We start from the raw sequence: 22,524 nt of genomic DNA, 5'->3' as shown, positions 1-22,524 counted from the left end.
CGCCCGTGCTGCCGCTGGGGAAAACACGCTGGCAGGAACACGCTTTGCAGGATCAGGTCCTCGGCGCTCTGGGACCCGCGGGCAGCGGTGCCACCGACCCGCTCCGACCCACACAACTGAAACATGGAAAGTACAAACTCCAGTTCTGCCCAGTTGCTTTGTCACCATGTCCCTTGTGATGAGTAATGTCACTTTTAAGCCTAATTATGCAGGTATATTTATTATCCTATGCTCGGCCATAGCGCTGGGGTACTGGCGTAATTTCACAGACGAGTGACACTTAAGACAGTACATTACTGTCAGCAGCTTCCATCTCATTTCATGCTAATTGCTCTCCAAAATTGTGTGATGCAGTTTTGACACAAAAACATTTTCAACAGTATCATTAATTCGGGGGGGATCGGGTGGGGGAACATTTCCTGAAGTAATTACAGCCAACATCCTTAGTTATTCCTAATTATTTAATACAGCCCCACCCAAACACACTTTAATGTTGATTATCAGAAAGACATGTATTATCTACTCTACTTTGAAGTGTGATAAATGGGTCTCTTTAGGAGAAAGTAAATATTACCTGTTGTAGGCAATGATGCAAAACGTTGAAATACTTAATTTCGCTGTTTTCCAAAATACTTATCAAACCTAAAACTTAATTGATTTTATGGCACAGATGTTGTTAAATGATGCTGGTGTTGGACTAGATAACATCATGACACATTTTAACGAACTCACTATGTTTTATATACTCCTTTGTCCTAAAATGATCATTTATGTCTCAAAGAAAATGTGGAAGGAGAAGTCGCTGCCCGAGCATTCACCTCCCACCCAAGGAGTCGCACACACCACCCCAATCTGTCACTGCTCGGACCAGGGTCCCTTCCCAGCGGGTGACCCCGGGGAGCCCATGGGTGCCCCTTTCCACTCCTCACACACACACACACATATATATTTACTCTTGGGTGTGCTCCCTCTTTCAGGCTCAACCCTAGGTTTCCCGCAGCAGAGTCTCAGGCATCAGATTTTATAAAAATAAGTAATTTAAGTGAAAGATTCAACAGCAGGGTCAGCCCGGGCTGATGTTGTACAAAGAAATCCCCGGGCAACGATACCCTTGTGATCTCTACACCCGCCCCTCACACGCTCTTCATGCGTCTTTTAGTCTAATGGTGATTTTTGGTCTGGGGTCTTCTCACACCTTCTTGGATTCTTCTTCTGTGTCCAGGCAGGCCGGCCAGTGACTGCTCATATCTGGATGATTCGCAGTCTCTGCTGAGGGTTGTCCCCTCCTTATCTTCTAGTTTATACTTCTTGTGCACTCGCTGGCAGAACGTGGGGAGCTGAGAAGTCCCAGACTTAGGGAAAACACTACCAAAACTTCAGTGTGTTACCGACATTTTCCTCATACTAAACCACTAAATGCAGCACTGTACCAGCTGCTAGGAAAGTTACTAAGAAAATTCTTGCGGCCTAAAGGCTTCAGCAAATCATGCCAAGTAATGCTAGGCAAACAGCATAAATCACACCATATTATAGCCCCAAATAATTTATTCTAATTAAAACTCACTTATTTAAGCTAAACCACTAATATCTTTCAAGAAGCACCTTTCGAGTCAAATGACAGGAAATTCCGTGAAAAGAAAGCAGAGCTGAACGATAAGGATGCTGCTTGTCCAGTTTTCCAGCTAGCCATGATGCACACAAGTAGATCCTAGGAATTTACGGTACATTTCAATGTGTAATTTAGCGTGGTTTGCCTCCGTTTCCTTTCCTAGAAAATTTAGTTTAATTGGAGATGTTTTGTCTTTAAGGGTTATCATATTGTGCCAGTGAGTAACCCCAGCATTGACCTGCTTCATCGAGGCACGGTGTGCCCTGGAATCATTCTTCCATCACCCTCTAATACCAGCTCTGCGGGTGACGAGAGAGGCCCGTGAATAATCGGGCCATTTTGTCATTTCTGGGACAGATGGCAGCCCTTGACTCAGGGGACAGGACTCCAGGAATGTTTGCCGAGCAGAGTGACGTGCTGCTCATCGGGTGACACATACGATGATGTGGCAGAACGAGCGCCTCATGCCAAGATCTTGGGGTTTCTTGAGGCTTTTTGGGTGGATCTGGAAGCAGAGTGTCCGTGTTTTACAGGGATCAGCTCTGATTTTTCACACATGGAAAGGGAAGTGACCCCACGTTGGTCATTTAGTGGTAATCTGGGAGAAAAAAAGGTGGGAGATCCTAAAGTTTGAAAAACTGCTTCTTTCTCTTCCTCAGTGCTGCCCCCAAACAAGCTTTTATGCTTTTTTAATTTACTTCCAGAGGAACATGGCTGCTGAGCCCGTCAACACTACTCTCCGTGCTCCTGGAGCACCCTCTTCTGTTTGAGGAGCTGCAATTCTTACCTCTGAGCCTCAGCAGCACAGACCTTTAAAATATGCAATCAGCCCTCAAAGCAAGTGCGGGAACATACATTTCTTTACCAACCAACCAGGCATATCAATGATTAACTCGAGTTCACCTTAACTCACTCTGCAACCCCGGACAGCTGTCACATGCTCACACGCTGAATACATGAATCACACCCTGCAGCACATACACAAAGATTTCTTTAACACACTGTGCTCTTAACATACTGACACCAACAGAGCCCATTTGTGGTACTGTCCTCATGGATGCAATATCCTGTTTTACACAGTGTACACTTTTTAACACTTTTTTTTTCCCAATCACACCTAGTTTACACAGGCCGCAGGACACCTGTGTTATAAAATCACATCAAGAGGCAGAGCTGCCCCCGATGTATACATTCTGGTGCTGTTTGCACCACCAGGGTAGGTGTTTGCCCTGGAAAAATCCCACAGAAATCACAATCCTGTCTCCTCCGCTGCTTGGCAGGTCACCACCACACTGCCACGTCTGTGGGACACCACTACTGCACACGTAGTGGCCAAAATGCCTTGTCCAGGGGAAAGCCAGTGCTGTGCTGCCACACAGCCGCCCACCCGGTGGCTGCGGAGGCGGAGGGCAGCACCCGGAACGCTGGGGCAGGGGCCTGGAGTCCCCAGTCTCCCCACAGCCAGGGGCGCCAGGCCAGGGGCCTGGGGTCCCTGGTCTCCCCATGGCCAGGGACGCTGGGGCAGGGGCCTGGAGTCCCCAGTCTCCCCATGGACGGGGTGCCGGGGCAAGGGCCTGGTGTTCCCAGCCTCCCCACGGCCAGGGGCACCGGGACAGGGGTTCGGGCTCCCTAGCCTCCCCACAGCCAGGGGCCTGGGGTCCCCAGTCTGCCCACAGCCAGGGTCTCCAGATCCACAGGGACAGGTCCCGAGGTGCAACAGCGCAGGCCGCAGCCGCCCGGCACTGCCCAGACTCTCCCGAGGCCTGCTCAGTAGCTACAGGGCAAGGGGCCACCAAATGGTTCCCGCGGGCCGCCTCCACCTGAGGGGACACCAGCGAGAGGCGCCTAGAGGGGCTACGCCGCGTAGACGCTCCGGGCAGCCCTTCTCTATGGTCAGAGGCCAGCCGAAGCCGGGCTAGCGCGGCAGGGGGACGCTCTGGGTTATGTCTCTATGGTCGGGCGCTGGAGGACGCGGGGTGACGTCGGGGGGGGCGTGGCGCCCTGGCGGTGGTGGGAGGTACTTCGGGGCGTGAGGCGCCGCTCTAGGCGGGAGACTCGATGGTGGCTTTGTTGGGGATCTGCGAGGACGGGTCTCTATGGTGAAGAGCCGGGCGGAGAGTCGCAGGCCGGTGCGGGCGGCGCTCTAGGCCGCCTCTCTATGGTGTGGGCTGTTGCTAGGCGGTGCGGGGCCTAGGCCGCGGCGGGTCGGCGCCGCCATGGCCGCCTCGGCCTCCGGCGCGGCGGCGGCGGGGCCCGCGGACGGGTCGTGCGTGCTGTGCTGCGGGGAGCTGGATGTGGTGGCCCTGGGCCGCTGCGACCACCCCATCTGCTACCGGTGCTCGGTGCGGATGCGGGCGCTGTGCGGCGTGCGGTACTGCGCGGTGTGCCGGGAGGAGCTGGGCCAGGTGAGGCCGGGACCGGCGCCCCCGCGTCCGCTGCCGGGGTCTGTCAGCGCCCCGCGGGGCTGGGGCTGGGGCTCGGGCCGGCTGCCGCGGGGAGCTGGGCGTTGGGCGGGGGGAGGCCTCGGGCCGGGCCGGGGCAGGAGCCGGGCACGGAGCGACTCGTGGAATCTGCTGAGTGGAGCCGGGGCGGGGAGACGTCCCCCAGCCGGCGGCTCTCCGGGTTTATCTGCCGTCTGTCTCGCTCCCGGTGGGGCGAGTGCTGCTCAGAGGAGACGGGAGGGGTGTTGGAAACAAAATATGAAGAAAATGGAGTTTAAAGGGAATATTTTTTTTGAGTTTTTGAACCAGCAGGGCTTGCTTTTCAGAGTTGGTATTGCATGATCTCAGATGACTCTGTCTTCCTGCCGAATTCCTGGCTTGGTTTTACGCTTGGGGGAGGACATATTTTGTATTCTTTCAGGGCTTGCTCATGCCTTAGGTTACAGCACACCATGCTGCCTTTGCCCCCAGTTCCTTTTGGCGTGAGCCATCTCTTGGGCATATACTTAAAAAGTAATTTCCTCTCAGTTTTAATTTTTCTGATAGATTTCTGTTTTCCACACGGCCTGCTGGTGTGGTGCCGGGCCCCGTTGTGGAGTTCAGGGGAAGTCGCTCTGATGCTGTGGCTGGGCTGCGCGGAGGCAGCTGAGGATTCGCTGCAGTGGTGAGCTGCATGAAGAAAAGTTGTTCGAGGATGTTTATAAAAACGAGTCCTCATACGTGAATTTGTTTTTTGCAGAAGTGATGCAGGCAAAACCAAACCCTTTAAGAAGGAAAGAATTGGTACTGGCACTGAAAGAAATGCTCTGAGATGGTTTAGGAAATGAAATAAAACAAATATATCAGGGGGAGGGGGCTCTCCCCTTGGTGAAAGGAGAGCCCCCCGCCCCAACTAAACTGTTTGCTTTGGCTGCTTTTGAAGTTGTTCAGATGGTTGGAGGAATTGAAGATCTTAGGCTGTGTGCTGAGGATCCTCATACTTTCTGGAGGCTGGGAAGGTCGATGTGGTTTTTAGACTGCGCTTACTGGCACATGAGTAGCTTCCGTGTACAGAAAAAGACTCTGTGAAAGTAATTTTATCTCTGATCATCCTCTGAGGAAATGCTGCTCCGTTTCTCCTGTCTTAGGAAGAACCAAGCTGTGATGTTGCTCTTTGTCCATAAACCTGCTTGTTTTAGGGTCACCAATGGACTGTTAATCTCACAGGCTTTTTAATATTGTAATATTGGTATATTTTGTGGCCTGAACTTTGGTTCATTCAGCCATCTTTCTTCCTCCTTTATTAACCATTTAAAATGATCCTTTTATTATAATTGACTGAGAGGTCATTTTTAATGGCTGTACTTTTTTTCCCCACCTTGTCTTTAAGTGCCACTATAATACTGTTCTGCTTCTTCACCCAGATGCCCCAAGGAAAGAAAAAAAAGATACTGAGGTGCATAAATCACATCAAAACTGCTGTTGAATGAACTGAACATATATGTAGGACCTAAAACTGGGTCTCTTAATTTGCATGCTGTGCGTGGAATTAGCGGAGACAAGCACAACACTACCAAATCTCAGATGGTGTTGTACAGAGTAGCGTAGACCGAACTGGTACGCGTCACAGCAGAATGTACAAGGAAATATAACTATAAAGATGAGTGGCATCACAGGACATGACGGAGGAGAAAGCAGGATATACTTGTTATGGTAATATGTGCTTTCAGTGATGCATAATTGCTGCAGTGAAGTTAAGGAAAGATTACCTGTTGACCTGTAAACTAACCCTGACATATACTTGGTTCAGGCTTGGTGGATCTGTCAGTGTACTTCTTATATATACGTGTGAGATTGTTCTTGGAATTGCTGTAGGAAACTGTGATGGACTCCTGTGATAAAATCTGCTTTTCAGCAGTCCATTCCTCTCTTCTAAAACTCACTTTAGGCTGAAATGAAATGTCATTACAATTTCACCAAAACAAACTTTTTTAAAATAATTGAAATTGGACATAGTTGTCATTGATCCAACAAACTTAAACTTGTATTCTCTTTATTTTAAGCTTGGTATTTCAGCAAGTTGTCTATATTTTTTGTTTTGTTTAACAGTAGCCCCACTGTAAAGAAAGCTTTAAAAAAAAAACCCACAGTACCAGACACAAAAGACTTATTCCATGGTATTTCACCCCAATAAGGGAAGAGGAGTGATTTAACAAGACTATACTTCATGTGTATTATATAATTGAACGGTTTTATTAAGGTTGTAAGTATTTCTAGATGAACAGGTGATTATTGTGTTTGTGTCTCAGCCTTTCTGAGCTGGTGCAGGTAGCTCTGGCTGTTTCATAAATGTCGCTGCTACCCCAGCACTTCCCAAACTGGGAGTGTGTGCCAGAGCAGACCGGTGGTAGGTGGCTTCTGAAGAAGGATGTAATATCGTAAATGGCTGCTGTGTGAGACCCAGGCTGCTTGGAGGTCAGGGGGAGCAACGGTGAGGAAGCAGGTTCCCTTAGAAGGGATATGTGGTACATATAATTTGGGAAGTGATGTAGTATTTTATTTCTTGCTTTCCTGGTAGTTAAGGAAAGAAGAAACAGTGGTTTCCCAGTCAGACTCTGAGTAATGTCACTTTCCACTTACAGACTAAGTTTCTGTGTGATCTACCAGGAGACAGGAGGGAGCTGAGAGCAGGGCTCTTGACAGGCATTTGCTACAGAGAGGGTTGAAGATATTTACTCATAGCACAGCTGTGGTAGCAAAACATACCATAAAAGCTTCCTAATCTAGTTCAAAATCCAAAGACCAGGCTAGTCCAGTCCACCTTTGTCTAAGCTGGCTCACCTGCTGGAAGTTGATAAGGAGCAGTCCCAGTGGCTTTGCTGACAGTTGTGGGGGCAGTAACTGGGGGTGGTGATGAGCAGCTGGGACTGAACAAAGAGCTCGGCAAGTGTTGTCCAAGCTTCAGGCTATGGCGAGTTCCCTGGCAGACAAAGTTTGTGCTGAGGAGTTCAGCTGGAATCCCAAAGGCTGTGTGGCCTCAGTGTGCTCTTGCTGATTCTTGTGTTGTGTTGCCTGCAGGTTGTCTTCGGACGGAAGCTTACGTCTTTCTCGACGATAGCACTTAACCAGTTGCAGCATGAGAAGAAATATGACATTTATTTTATGGATGGAGAGGTTTATGCACTGTACAGGTGGGCACATATCCAGCATATTCTTATCTGTGTTACGTGGCAGGAAATGCATGCTTTAGTACAACAGCGTGGTTTTGTTCTGTGGGAATAGAGTGGCTGCCATGCTGTGTACGTTAGTCACCGTGCAATGCAGGTGGCTTTGGTAGCATGAGAGCCTGGAGCAGCGCGGTTGGCGTGGATGCTTAGTACCACGGTCGGCAAAGGGAGCAGCTCCTCAAGGCAGGAGTGTGAGATTCACCGATGCATAATACAGAAGCGTTGCTCTGCCAATAAAAGTTGCTTTTTGCTTCTTTATCAACAGCAAACTTGCTGAAAGGCTTTTCATCCATTGCATAGCTGCTCTGGAAATTGGTAAAGACTGAATTACTATTATAATTGTATTTATTGCCCTCCTGCATAAGGACTAATCAAAACCAATTGTACCAAACATTGTATGAAAAGAAGAGCAACCTTGTCTGCCCACAAAGATCTTGATTCTAAATGGGAGAGGAAAAGGGTGAAGTAAAAAACCAATGCAGAGTAAAAAACGTGGCATCAGCATAATGTTCTAAAAATATTTTTCATAACGTGCTTAATTGAGAGGCTTTAAGATAATTAAAAGCAGTTAAAAGGAAAGGAGAGCGAAAAAAGATGAAACCATGCAGGCAATGGTACCTCTTTCTTAGAGAACTGCAAATTGTGTCCAACCTGATTTGGGCTGAGAATGTAGCTCTGCTGATACATTTCTGGTTTTGTATGACTTCATATTTAAGGAATTGGGCAGTGGGTTCAGTGAGCAGAATCAGTTGGAAGCATGTTCTGATTAATTATACACCAGCTCTGGGAATTGCTTTTGATGATACGATTTCTGGAGAGTTGCTGAGATTACAGTTCCGCGGGCAGCAATCAAGTGCGAGGGAGCGGGGTCTCCCACTGAGACCAGTGCTCTGTCCTCAGCTCTTGTTGGGAATCATTGTGGGGAGGGTTGTTTGTTTTATTCTTCCCTCCCTACTTTTCTATTACAATTTTTTATCTCCCTCACCACATTCTTCAGTTTCTGACAGTAGAAAATGTAATTAAATTGCATGCGAGTGTTGCGCATATCAGCTGAATCTTCAATAAGAAGGGGATTTGTTGCACGGACATGTTACAGTCCACTCAAAATTTTATAGTGGCAGTGTATTACTTACACTGTGGTTGTTCAGCTCTTGTCTTACAGTTGAAGCGTCTGTGTAATTTGGTTCTGTTCTGTTCGTGACAGATGACAAAGTATTCTTGGAATAAACAGGAGGCTAACCTCATTACAAATTGCTGGGGGAGCTATAAAAATGCAGCCTTCTGCCAGTGACGGAACATTTGTTTTTCGATAAAGGTATTGGGTTGCTGAGAGGGAATCGGATAATTTTTAGGAAATCTTTCTTTTCCCTTAGGAAGCTGCTGCAGCATGAGTGCTCTTTGTGTCCAGATGCGAAGCCATTCAATACCTTTGCAGATCTGGAACAGCACATGAGGAAGCAGCATGAACTCTTCTGTTGCAAGCTCTGTGTTAAACACTTAAAGGTGAGCTTAGTTCTCTGCTTCAGTGTGTGGGAAGGAGGGGTGCTTCTTAATATGACCTGCAAGAGTACCTGGGGAGGTGGGAAGAAGGGGGTGGCTGAACAGCACTGATGTGTTTGGGTTTTTTTAAGTTTCCTCTTTCTGCCAGCAGTGAGGCCAGTTGCTTTGTCTTTCTTCTTCTGTAAACTGATTAATGAAGGAGGCCTGAAGGTTCTTAGTGGATTATACTTTAAATTAAGCATGACCATATTAATAACCTTCAGATGTTAGCTCCTCTGCCACAACGTGTGTAATACCAAACCCTAACTGTCTGATAGGAAGTTAATCCTGAGTTGTAGGCAGACTTTGTTACACCTGTAACGGTAGAGACCCGAAGTCTATTAAGACTTATACTCGTAATGACTTTATGAGCTAAAACTGTAACTTAAGAAAATAATTTGGTTCCAGTTCACAAAGCAGAATGTATCATGGAGTGATGGATTTATTTCTCAGATCAGAGTCAGCATAGCATTTACAGTTGGAACTTGTACGGGATGAGAATCCATCTTCCTGGTTTAATGAAATATAATTATATTTCATTACCTTGTTTATTTGTTGTCATGGCTTAACCCCAGCCAGCAACTAGAATCAAGCAGCTGCTGGTTCACACCCCACCCACCCCCCAGGTTTGGACATGGGAGAGAATCAGAAGAGTAAAAGTGAGGAAAAATTTGTGAGTTGAGATGAAGACGATTGAATGGGTAGAGCAAAAGCCACACACACAAGCAAAGCAAAACAAGGAATTCATTCACTGCTTCCCATCGACAGGCAAGTGTTCAGCCATCTCCAGGAAAGCAGGGCTTCATCATGTGTAACATGTGCTTGGGAAGACAAACGCCATAACTTCGAATGTCTCTGCCTTCCTCCTTCTTCCTCCAGCTTTATATACTGAGCGTGACATCATATAACGTGGAATATTTCTTTGGTCATTTGGGGTCAGCTGTCCTGGCCGTGCCTCCTCCCAACTTCTTGTGTCCTCCAGCCTTCTCACTGTCAGGGCGATATGAGGAGCAGAAAAAGCCTTGATTGCTTAGCACCAACCCAAAACATCAGTGTTTTACCCACACGATTTTCATCCCAAATCCAAAGCATAGCACTGTACCAGCTGCTAGTAAGAAAGTAAGTCAGCTTTGTCCCAGCTGAAACCATAATATTTGTTCAGAGCAAATTTCCTGTGGGTTGTTGACTCGATTGGAAAACGAAACTCACTGTTGCCTGCAGTTGAGGCTGCTGTGTTTGATGTACACATGTAGAACGTGACCGGGGCTGTTTTAAAATGTATTTTACAACCCACTAAAGATAAAACGGTTACTGGAAAGCTGAGTTGTCTAGGTCTGAAAAGGCGATGTGTATTGAGCGTTTAAAACTACCTTCACCACCATCATCTTTTGTTGTTTTTTTTTTTTAATCCCACCCAAATTTCACTTAGAAGGGCTGGTGTTGTGTCAGTCAGGTGATGCTTTTTCACAGTCTGAAAGTCAGAATTCCACCTTTCCCTGGAGCTAGAGTGGGTTTTGTATTTCTGAATTACACATCAAACAAAATCAGCAGTTACTGTTAAATGAATTCTAGGGCTGCTAACCTCTGTGTCTGATAGCTGTCAGCATTCCTTATTGTTGTAGGAGGGAATTTAGTGCACAAATGCATGTTTTTAGAACTCGTTACACATGGGTTTGTATGTGTGTTTGTTTTCTCTGAAACCAGTTAAGTATCAAATCAGAGAAATGCATTTATCCTGTGGTGCCAGTTGGTTTATGCCAACTGAACTGTAGTTTACTGCCGATAGGGACAGGATCCAGAAGTCGTCACCTTGGCCTGAGTGAACACTAATGCTTTTTTTTTTTTTTTCTTTTTCCGCCTGTGCTCGTGCAATCGCCAGAGCGAATTCAAGGGAAGCAGTCAGGGGAGGGCGAGACCACTTCTTTTGGTTGCTGTTTCCTTTGAGTTCTGGTAAAGAGGTGTTTCCACGGTCAGCTTAAGTAGCCACCACTGCAGGAGCTTGTTTGTCACTGTCCCTCCTGGAGAACTCACAAACAGTAGTAGAATTTCTTGGCTTTTAATTTCAGAACACTGCAGAGACTTTTTTTGCACAGGAAAAGGTTCCGTGTTACTAGTGCCTACTGAAAAGAAGTTCTTAAACTTGCAGAACCCTAGCTGAGCCAAATGAACCTGTTCCCAGAAGGAGTTAACACTCCTTGTCTAGGCGAGAAATAAAGGATGTTCTGTTCTCGAGGCTGTGTATCTTTTTGGCATCTTCAGAACTCTTCCTACCGAAGTAGCTCGCGTATTAGTAGGGACAGAAGATTGTCTTACAATGCAGAATTTGTTCTCTGAACTGTATCCCTTGTGTGTAGCTATCTTGGGGTAGTTGCTATCCGAGGAAAGTAAAATGGCTCACTTCTGGTTTATGGGCTTTTTCAGTTCGAGTAGGCAAAAACTATATGTTCATAAATACATATTTAGGATTTTTTTTCCCTACCACAGATTGTAATTTAAAGTTTGTTGCATTATGTTAATACACAAAAAAAAAATGTGAAAGGGAAAAAGGTGAATTAGATCTGTTTTCAGTGTTCAGACTGAGTGAAATGCAAGTTAAAATTAATTTGGACCTATCACCTGAATTTTGTTTCCTATTCACTGAAAATACTAGGTGTCGGTTATAAAATTGCATCTTTCTGAAGCAAGTCTTCCACTCCTACAAACGAACAAGTTGTGCGCAACCCATCTTACTCCATTTCGTTCTCTGTTCACAAGAAGTAATACACTTCTTATTTTTTCTCTTCAGATTTTTACTTATGAACGGAAATGGTATTCTCGTAAGGACCTCGCCCGTCATCGAATCCATGGAGATCCAGATGACACCTCCCATCGTGGGCATCCCCTGTGTAAATTTTGTGACGAGCGTTATTTGGATAATGATGAGTTACTGAAACACCTAAGACGAGATCATTATTTTTGTCATTTCTGTGACTCTGACGGTGCTCAGGAATACTACAGGTTTGTGAAAGCAGTTTATTTCTGTTTCCGTACCTTTAATTTTAAGAACAATTGTTTGAATCTGCTTTGAATTTTGGGGAAAGTAGTGCTTGAAGACAGAGGGCAAGGATGTGAGCAGGTTGGCTGCAGCCTCTTTTGTTCCTCAAACCAACAGCCACAATAATCACTTTCTGACTAGTTTGTATTTTAAAGTCTTCATTAATGTTAAATGTTAAAAATTACATTTTTGCAGCATGACAGCAGATGTCTAGTGTGTTTGACTAAGACTCCAAAGTTCATGTGCAAAGCAGATAGAAGTAAAGTTGCTTTTGTAAAATACATGTCTTATGTACAGCTGGATGTGACGAGTATCAGGCAATAGGCTTCTTTTAACATCTGGGATCATGCATTAAGGGCTACGTTGACTGTACACAAGTGGTTTCAGCTGGAAAGCTTGTCTGGGGATAAAGAAAGAACCAACTGCCTAGGCTTGTCTTCACTTCATCTTCTAAAAGTAGCCCTGTACCATTAGTAAGATCTGTTGGAAAGGTCGCGGCTTAGCCTCTTTTCTCTTTCCAGTGATTATGAATACCTTCGTGAACACTTCCGCGAAAAGCACTTCCTTTGCGAAGAGGGTCGGTGCAGCACAGAACAGTTTACCCATGCTTTCCGCACAGAAATAGACTATAAAGCACACAAAACGGCCTTCCACAGCAAGAACAGGGCAGAGGCCAGGCAGAACCGACAGATAGACCTTCAGTTTAACTATGCTCCTAGGCACCAGAGGAGGAACGAGGGTAAGTGTGGTTGGGGGCTGACGTGGACCGAAACATATTCATTCTTACTGCTTTGAGGGTTTTGAGAACATCTGGTGGACGTTTCCTATCCAGGAAGAAATTCTTTATGAAGAGAGCGGACAAGCCCTGGAACAGGACCCTGAGAGGTTGTAGTTTGTCCATGAAGATAACCAGAATTTGACCAAACAGGGCCCTGGGCAACCTAATATAGTTTCAGAGCTGGCCTTGTTTGAGTGAGGAGATAAAACAGATGACATCCAGAGGTCTCTTCCTATTTAAGTTGTTTTACAATCTTTTCCCCCATGTATGGATTTAATGATGGTACATAATTTTAGGAAAACTGCTGACTTTCTTCTCCGATTTGTACTTATGCAAATGACTTATATTACAGTTAGTACAAAGTAGAGATGAGCGTGGAGCATGAGACCACAGTAGCATGTCCACGTAGGAGTGCAGAGATGAACATACAGAGGAACTTTTCTTCTGTGTGGAACTGTATGTAGAAATCTCTCTGCATAAATACAAAATTACTCAAAACTCACGGGTTACAATACATCAAATCCATGTACTGTAAAATGGATTTTAATGTAGCAAGGTTACATAGACTGCTTAATCATCAGGGAGAAATCAAGGCAGTTTTGTTTGTACTGGTATATTTTTGCTTTTTTCAGGTATAATGTGATGCCCAGATTAGAGAAATAACTTTGAGAGTAATCAACCATCCCTCCTGTTTAGGTGTTATAGGTGGAGAGGACTATGAAGAAGTTGACAGGTATAACAGGCAAGGGAGGTCAGGCAGATTGGGTGGCCGAGGGAGTCAGCAAAACAGAAGAGGCAGCTGGAGATATAAGAGGTGAGTAGCACAACATTTTGTGGATTTTTTACTGCTGCTTAGTGTTGGTTTTTACTTGCCAATTACCAATGTTTCAGTGGATCAGTAGGAAGGAAGGAAGTCAGTACAAAATTTGGAAGCTTCCATAGTGAATCCTTGGTTGAGAGTAAAACCAGCTTTCAGTCTAAGCCTGGGTGCTGACTCCATGCTTGATCAAAGTGAAATTATTTTATGTGAAGTTTCAGCTCTCTGGACTTGACGCAGGAAGCAAACAATGTAATCTTCAACTTGTGAGTTAAGTAAACTCAGAATCCTAAATTAATATCAGCAACTGTTTTTATGCTAACTTTTCTGAGTAGGATTTTCTGAAGTAAGTGCCAAGTCTTTGAAGGTTTAATGGACTCTTTGGTCTGGGTAACCGTGAAGTTCCTATTCTAAGGACCATGCTTTTCATTGAACTAACAGATCTCTGTGTGGCCAGACTGAGTGCTTTGGAAAAAGAAGAGGGTTAAGTATTGAAATGAAACTTTGCATTTATATGTCTCTTCATCCACACAAGACCTGAGCGCTTTGTACATACTGCACATCTATTTTTCTTCTTTTTTTCGCCGGACGGTCAGCTGGTTCATTACTGGTGATATCACGGGGGGGAAAAAGTCCATCTCTAAACACTTATATGTTGGTGTCGCATGTGGATCGTGCATGTGTTGAGAGTTCATGACAAACCATGTTTCAAAGAATTACTGTGGCCTAAAAGTATGATTTCATATGTTTGAAAATGAATGGGAGAGACAGGTGTCGCCATGCATCCTTGGTACTGTCTCTCCCAGTTCATCCTGGTTTCTTCTGCCTTGGATTGTTATTACCACCTGTAGAACTTGCAAATCCAGGGGGTGAATGCTGCCTGTCTCACCAGCCGGCGCCAGGGTGTATTGGAGTGGTGGGTTTGCTTTAGCCTTCTCAGCAGGTGGCAGCACAAGATCAGGGACAGTCATCGGAGCTGACACTGGAGAGGTGGGAGCTGGAGTGAGGCAAAGCTGCTCGGTAATCCTTACTGTTTGACCAAGAAAGTCTGCCTTGTCCTATAGGGAGGAAGAAGACAGAGATGTTGCGGCAGCAGTCAGGGCGTCTGTAGCAGCTAAACGGCAAGAAGAGAAAAAACGGGTAGAAGACAAAGATGACAGCAGCAGTAGAGGTAAAAAGGAGGACTTGAGGGATTCTGAAGTGCTCAGCTCCAAACGTGTGCCCAGGTCTTCAAATGATGTTACAGGTTAGTGTTGAACACGTTCTGCAGCTGCAGGGAGACATGGTGGGTCTGGAGATGAGCCCGGCAAAAGTGGGGATGGCCGTGCGTTGCTCTCAAAGGCTGGTGGATGTGGATAGAGCTATGCAGAATCGTAATCCAGCAACACGGATTTGCACTAAAACGTGTCTGAGTGGGCTGAGGCTCCTGCAGCAGGTTATACTTGAAATGCAGCCGGGTAGAAATATCAAATGCAGTTAACATACAACAGTATGTGATGTTCCATCCAAATCAATATAATCTAAGAATGTGCCATTTCCTACTCTAGCATGCAAGAACTGATTTATTGTGATGCGTGAGCTGCTTTTCCCCTTTTTGGGGAACAAAAGTATTCCCAGTAAAGGCAATACTGGGTGAAAGCAAACCTTTAATTGTTTTGAACCGTGTCCACTTCGGGGCAAATAAATATGATGCAGTGGTGTTTTGATATTAGTGTTGCTTCAAATCCATTTTCCACTGATTTATTGCTCCTACAACAGGTTTCCCACTTAAAGATTATATGCTTTCATTATGAACTGAGAGCTGCTGAGAGCTCTGGTTAATGGGTACGGCTCAGTTGGGGATGATGGGCAAGGTTATCTCCCCCAGCTGCCTGCCCAGCTTTTGCTGCACGCATGCCAAAGCTGTTACCAATCTGTCCCTGAAATGCTGCGGTCCGCAGCACTGGATTTGGATTTTAAGGCAACTCTAAACAGGGAATGAGTTATGTTTCAATGTAAAATGACTGCCCAGGAGCTAATTGCTGAGCAGCTTGGGCATCCGTGCAGCAGAGGTGTGATGGGCGGCTCGGAGGAGCAGCTTTCCAAGTGAAGCAGCAGCATACGTCAGTCAGAGCACTGAGGCTCTGAAAAGCATCCTGACGCTGTGCAGGCAGTTGAGCGCTAACCTCTGGTAGAAGCATGGAGCAGACAGCTGGGGGCAAAGGCATCTCGGTCTCTAGAGGGTTCCCTCACAAAGTGCTTAATGTTTTGCTCATGTTAAGTGGTGTGAATTTCCTGTATGCTACAGCCAGCACGCGATGACATAATGATGAACGCAGTTAATTGAAGGAAAGGGTGATGCATGTTTTAAATTGTCCTTTTGGAGTGTCACTGTTAATGACATCATCATCTGCTGAAAATAGGACTTGTTAATGCTGCTGTCGTGTTCATTGATAGCTTCCACTCTGAAATGAATGGATTTTAGTTGAAAACATTTCTTTGCTCTCTTTGTCCATACTCCAAAAGAAGCAGCTGCTAATGGTGCTTTAAGCCAAGATGACTTTCCAGCAATTGGTTCAGCAGTGGGACCTCTACAAGGGTAAGTTTGTGCAAGGCTGCAGCAATGAGAAAGCACCTTTAGAAACTTAGTTATGTTCTGCATTTCTGGAGAAAATAGTTTTACAGATCACTTAAACTACAAATGCTTCCTCCCTGCCCTGGCCCCCTTGTTCCTCAAGCTGTTTCTGTGCTCGTCACCTGCATGAACGGCTTTAGTTGTTGCTTCAGTTCACGGCTTGATCTTTTGGTGGTGTAATTTCAGGGAAGTCCTCGATGTCCTCCATTTTAGCTATTTGTAACTTGATAGCTTACCTTGAAGGAGCTGTATACTGTGAGTTTTAAAATTCATCATCTCCTGAAATTGGTGATGATTAGAATAATGTCCTTGCAGGCTCTGGCAGCCAGAATGTGTGTGTACAGCTTGCTGGTCAAAGTGAGGTGTACTAAGACAGTAGAGACAACACAGCAAGGCTCGTGTGCCTTCTTTGAGGAGACCCATTCCAGACACAGTTTACAAGCCTGAGTGCATTTGCATCCTGTTAACAGTTGGGTCAGTTGTGCCACCCTAAGCGATGGTTTGAGGAAGAGTGCAGACAGGTATGCAGCTCGTTCTGCCTGTCGGAGTTGTGCTGCCTCTGCAGCGCCGGTGTAACGGGCTGTGCTTTTCCTTTCTCGCAGCTCTGCCCAGCTCGCAGCGGTTAAGCTTAAAGAAGAAGATTTCCCAAGCTTGTCGTCCTCTGCAGCGCCCACCATCTCTTCTGGGATGTCTTTGACATATACAGCGACTGCAAAGAAAACAGCTTTCCAAGAAGAGGATTTTCCAGCTCTAGTGTCCAAAATGAGGCCTAACAATAAAACAGTAACTAACATCACATCTGCATGGAACAACGGTTCCAGTAAAAATGTGGTCAAAGCCATTAGCAACCCCTGTGTAAACCAGATAGCCAAAAAACCATCCTCCTTGAATAGCACTAAAGGAAGTAAGAAGAGCAATAAACTCTCTCAGTCAGACGATGAAGATGGCGGTAGTGGCTTGACAACCCAGGAGATCAGAAACACACCAACAATGTTTGATGTCTCGTCCTTGCTGGCAGCTTCTACCTCACAAACTTTTACAAAAGTGAGCAAGAAAAAGAAGATGGGTGTTGAGAAGCAGAGGCCGTCGTCCCCACACCTCTTACAGGAGACATCGTTTCCCAGGTCATCTACTGAAAAGCTGCCAGAAGCAGAGCGGACATCAAACGCATCCTCTGCTCTTCACGCCCCTGACAGATCCACAACTGTCGTGAATGGTCATTCGGAAAAATCATTAGCGATCTGTAGTACACCCAAAGAGCCCCCTGGCCTTAAAAAGCCCACAGTGACTAACAAATGCCCTTTACCTCAGGAAGACTTCCCAGCTCTTGGGAGCTCAGGATCAGCTAGAATGCCCCCGCCACCAGGTGAGCACTGCAGGGCACGGCCAGCTTTGCTTGGAGGTAGCTTGGATGAGATGTAGAAACTGCTCCTTCTGGCTCTCATGGGAGTAGCAGTTCTGCCACCACGTGCTAGGTTAGCCTTTGACGTTTAAAAAGACAGTCTGGGGGACACAGATAGGCTCGAATGTCCTCTGTAAATCACGGTTGAAGTGGTGGAAATGTTGGGGGACCTCTGCTCTGTGCGGCTGCAGGTGTCTGCTCTCTGGGGGTGGCTCACAGACGAGCAGCTGGTCTTTACCTGTCGCTGCTTTTCTGAGTCATGGCTGACACGTATCCGCTTTTGTGCGTTAAGGTCTAGTTTGGGAGCCCCCGCGGGCAAAGGGAGTCTCTCTTTAGCTGTGACCTGTGCCTGCTGGTACTTGTCAGTTGGCTTGATGGGTCCCTTTTGTTCTGTGTTTGCAGAGATTTAATGCCCTTGCTTTTAGCGGTGCCATAATCTTGTAAAACTGGAGTAACATGGCAACAAACGTGACTTACAGTGGTTTTAATGAAAGTAGCATCGCGTCAGGAGATTCTTGCCTAGCTATTTTGTTCTGTGCTGCTCTGCAGATACAGCTGGGTGGAGTGTGCTAGAAATACGATGCCTGGTGCTGTTGTGAGTTCTGGAGTGACTTCTGTTCACCTTAATAACGTAAAAGTGTTTTTCGTTGTGAGTTGGAGTGTTGGGGGGTTTTTTTAATTATTTTCTATTGAAAAAGTAAATTAATAGTTAAAGGGCTTTCTCTGTAGAGTAACGTCAGCCACTATGAAGCGTTTCTTGACCCGAGTGTTCAGGCAACAGATTTCCACCTCTCTAATTTTTAGGTTTTTTCCAGTATAGTGATGTCCGCACTGCTGACTCTTACTTCTTAGTGCATCTGGAGAGTACGTCACACCGCTGGTGTTAATTTTGGACAGTGGTATGTGGGTGCCACAGATATGTGCTCTGACTTCCTGCCCCTTCCCTGCTTTCGTTTAGGCTTTAACACTGCGGTGCTATTAAAGAGTCCTCCTCCGCCTCCGGGACTGTCGGTGCCTGTTAGTAAACCCCCTCCAGGTTTTGCTGTTATTCCATCCACCAATATCTCTGAACCTGTCACTACATCTTTGAAAGAGTAAGTAAAAGTCGTTTGAGTTGGAGTTACTGTACGCATTACATCTCAGTTATGTCACACGGGCATTAAACAATGCATGAAATACTCCTAGGGGATTATTTTAAGCAGGTGCTGCCGCAGAGGCCAGCCACTTCCCCACTGTTGGGGGGTCCCGTGGCCGTTGCGGGCTGCTGTCTCTTCTAGATTTATTTGGAAATCTGCAGCTTCGGCATATTTCTTAACCCTTCCATTGATTCTGTCTGAGTCCCAGAAGCAAGGTGCGGAAGCATGTTTTCCTTGGTGACCTCCAAATGCTTTCGTTGCTCTGATCTTTCCAGTAGCTGGCCTCTGGCTGGGGCCCTTCGGGTCGAGAGAGATGAGTTTATGAGAAAAAAGGGAGGGGAAAATTTGTGTAAGTTTTAATACAGGCATCTGTATTAATCTGTTCAGCTTTACTCATGGTGCAGTCTTTGTTGCTCACGTCTTTTTAGTGAACCTAGCTTACAAAACAGCTCGTCAAGACTATGTTAAACTTGCATTTTAAATATTCTGCCTAGGTAAAGCGGGAATCCCACAGGACGCGTTTCATCCTCCTGTCAACATACCTGTTTGCTGCTTATCGTAATTGCATGTGTAGTTGGGTGGGGAAAGGGAGTGCATCCTATAGAAGAAAGTAGCCATATAATATATATATCCCACAGCATCTTTGTATGCCACGAAGCAATGTCGGAGTCACTTTTGATCTTTTCAAATGCAGGCCAAAATCCTCTCACGGATCATACTTGATTCCTGAAAACTTTCAGCAAAGGAACATTCAGCTAATACAATCCATTAAAGAATATCTTCAAAGCGATGAGTCCAAGTTCAATAAATTTAAAACTCATTCTGGGCAATTCAGACAGGTGAGTGGGCAAGAACCTTCGGATTCCCGAAACCTTTCTATGTTCGGTTCATGTAGTGATCTCTCACTCTTTGCTGTCAGTGAGTGGACTAGATAGAGATTATATATATATTTTTTTTTTTTCCCCTCCTGTGAGCCCCACTGTAGCTCTTCCCTAGTGCTAAGGTAGCAAAAAAGCCGTGAGGATGGAGTGAAAGCAGTGAGGATGATGTGGCCTGGGAGAAAGTGAATCCCAGTGGGATTTTCTTAAATATATATTTATTTATTTGTTTCTAATTATTCCAATTCTCTTTTCACTGAAGGGTCTGATTTCTGCTGCACAGTATTACAAAAGTTGCCGAGAACTGCTTGGAGATAACTTCAAGAAAATTTTTAACGAGTTGTTGGTGTTGTTGCCGGACACAGTTAAGCAACAAGAACTGCTTTCTGCTCACAACGATTTCAGAATCAAAGAAAAACAAAGCTCAAACAAATCCAAAAAGAACAAAAAGAACGTTTGGCAGACGGACTCCAACTCTGATCTCGACTGCTATATCTGCCCAACGTGTAAGCAAGTACTGACTCAGCAGGACGTTGTCACCCATAAAGCTTTGCATATTGAGGATGAGGAGTTCCCTTCCTTACAAGCAATCAGCAGAATCATCAGTTAGCTTTCCTGAAGACCAATAAAAGAGTCTGTCTATGAATATGCACTTTTTGGAATGAGGTTTGGCAGTGTAGTGTGGCTGAGAGCCGGTGCCAGTTGAGTAGTCGGGTAACCGTTAGAGAGCCCTCTCCGTGCTGTTCATAAATACTGTGCAAAGGGATCACTGGACTGCGCCATAGCTAATTAACATCCAAAGTCTGAGCTTCCGAAATGCCTGAGTAGAATTAGGCTGAAGTGGCAGGGTGGGCAGGCAGGGGGCCACCTTTCTCCTGTAACATGCAATAGCTGAGAAAATACTTTCTGATCTGAAAACTGACGGGGACACAATAGGGGAATAAGCATCTGCTTTGGGTTCGTTCTTTCTTTTTTTGGGGGGTGGGGGAAGATTAAGAATCACTGAAATGAAAGGAAGCACAAATGGCTTCCCTTATAATATTCTGATTATTTTAATTTTTTTTTGTGCTATTTCTGTGACCACGAAGATCACAGTAGTCAGGGGTACAAAGGTGCAGAACAGGAAAAGATGCTACTCACTGGTGAGTAAGACCGTTACAGCTGCGTGTCTGTAAACGTTGGGCTGCTCACACAGCAAAGAAAATTCCTGTCTGAAAACGGAATTAATTCTACTACTTGAAGAATTGGACTGATCTGTGCGATGAGTTGAACGTGAGATTTGAAGTTGCCTCTGACCTTTTATGTAACGTGCTCTTTAAAGAAACTTATTTTGTAGCACTGCATGTAGAATAATAACAGTAAGGCTTTACTTTCTGTAAAGCACACTTCACAGTAATTTTATTTAATGACTGCCATGTTTCTAATTTCTTGGATGTATTAATGGTGGTAGCTCCAGACAGCATCATCTTGGGACATTAAATGCTGCTGATCATTGACCGTGTTTATCTGCAGTGCCTTGAAGTGCATTTATCTGTTTACAGTGGTCTGCGCTAACAAGGATGATTTGTTCAGACTGTACGGAGCGTTGACATCCTGTCCCTCCCTTGGTGATACCGGTCTGAAGTAGCTTTGCTTACGTTGCTCGGCATCTCTAAATTCCACCTCTCGGACGCAAGAGGGGAATCTGTTCCTCGGTTTGAAGCGACTCCTCCAGCAGCAGCTGTGACGGGACGGAGTGACAAGAGTCCTCCCTGCAGTGCACTTTCATGGCTGGAATTCAGTGTCTGATTCTCTCCCATCCTGGCAGACCAGGTTTAGTTATTTTTAACGTGTGGGAATAAAGTTGAAATTAATTTATGTAATTTTTAGTGACAAAAACACTGCTTTTATATAAGCATCATTTCTATGAAATTGAGCTCAGAGTAGTGCTGAAGAGCTAGTGCTGGCTACAGAAAGTTTTCCTTGCCTTACACTTCTTATTTTCGCTTGCTGTCAGGCTGCAAAGTGCTTTTTGATTTCTTTTTCCAAATAATTAAGACTGGGGTTTTTTGAATACCTGAACGTGTTGTGTTCAGCACAGGGGCCAGGCTGCACGCCCTGAAAAAAATGGGGATGGGGAGGATTATTTGGCTGCATGGCTGTTTGTAAAATGCATGAGTACGTGACAAGTAGTAACGCTTCCGTGTTCCTGCTTCGAGTCAGGTTCCTCCGGAGCAGAGCGGGGTGTAGTTGCCCGTGACACCGCCGTGATACGACCCACGGCAGCAGCGCTTTGGTTTGATGCCAGCTGCCCCCAATACTTCCAGTCAGCAACTGATCTACGCTGCCAGCTCTTTTCCCTGGCTCTTCCTTCGGTTTGTAAAGTTCGGGGGCAATGAAATGCATATTCTCTGCAGGAGCATCTTACGTCTTCCCATGATTTTCAGTTAATTTCTTCTGTGTTAGCAGATATGTAGTTCCCACCGGGCGGGTGCTGCTGTAAGTTTCCTCGAGGCGATCGATCTCTCTGGCCTGATGATGCAGTTTCTTTGTCCCTTGTGCTCACCTGATTAAATAAAGTATTACCAAATTTTTTCCAGGCCGCTTCTATTCATTTTTTAACTCTTTATTGAAAATAAGTTGCAGCTGGTACACAGACACCGAAAATACATAGTCACAGATTGTTCTCTCAAAAGATATTTTTATATATATAATATATACAAAAGTTGTAAACATTTTTAACTTATTTCCATACACAGTCCACTTTATACTACAATGCACGTAAGATGATTAGTGACAACTGCAACTCTTTGAAGCGGTCTGCTTATACAGAGGTATCTGCAAAAAAAACTTAAGTTTGGTATTGGTTTGATATTAAAACTCTTAAAGAATCTGAGGTTTAAATGCATATTGCAACAAAATACAGGCAGCTGAACTTGGGTTTCAAGTTGATAGAGTGAAGGCTGGTTTCGAGCCTCACTGGTCGTGGGAGAGGGTCTTCTGACACGCGCGGCCTCCACGTGCTTCCTAGAAAAGTACCAGGAATAAACCGGAGTGGAACTAGACCCATCCCTCGGGGAACACAAAGGTG

At 45.4% G+C, this 22,524-nt stretch overlaps 1 protein-coding gene across 5 annotated transcripts; it reads left to right on the top strand.

Annotated features, from left to right (window-relative positions):
* Nucleotides 1-3,669: 3,669 nt before the first annotated feature.
* Nucleotides 3,670-22,032, top strand: ZNF598 (zinc finger protein 598, E3 ubiquitin ligase). Of its 5 annotated transcripts, none has more exons than XM_054211112.1 (13): nucleotides 3,670-4,014; nucleotides 7,108-7,220; nucleotides 8,630-8,759; nucleotides 11,581-11,792; nucleotides 12,351-12,568; nucleotides 13,304-13,421; nucleotides 14,489-14,670; nucleotides 15,930-16,002; nucleotides 16,641-17,404; nucleotides 18,399-18,534; nucleotides 19,271-19,415; nucleotides 19,717-19,960; nucleotides 20,996-22,032. In XM_054211112.1, the coding sequence occupies exons 1-13, from the start codon at nucleotides 3,826-3,828 to the stop codon at nucleotides 21,079-21,081; spliced, it is 2,610 nt and encodes an 869-aa protein (XP_054067087.1). In that variant the 5' UTR covers nucleotides 3,670-3,825; the 3' UTR covers nucleotides 21,082-22,032. The 5 variants fall into 5 exon arrangements, 4 of the variants coding, with proteins under 4 accessions (XP_054067087.1, XP_054067088.1, XP_054067085.1 ...); XM_054211113.1 differs by having other exon boundaries at nucleotides 20,543-22,032; XR_008467958.1 differs by having other exon boundaries at nucleotides 3,671-4,014; nucleotides 19,717-21,266; nucleotides 21,657-22,032.
* The last annotated feature ends 492 nt before the right edge of the window (nucleotides 22,033-22,524 follow it).

The sequence above is a fragment of the Rissa tridactyla genome, chromosome 8 (assembly GCF_028500815.1).
Source record: "Rissa tridactyla isolate bRisTri1 chromosome 8, bRisTri1.patW.cur.20221130, whole genome shotgun sequence".
Taxonomy (NCBI): Eukaryota; Metazoa; Chordata; class Aves; order Charadriiformes; family Laridae; genus Rissa; species Rissa tridactyla.
Note: the sequence above shows the minus strand (reverse complement) of the source record. Positions and strands in the feature narration are given on the sequence as shown.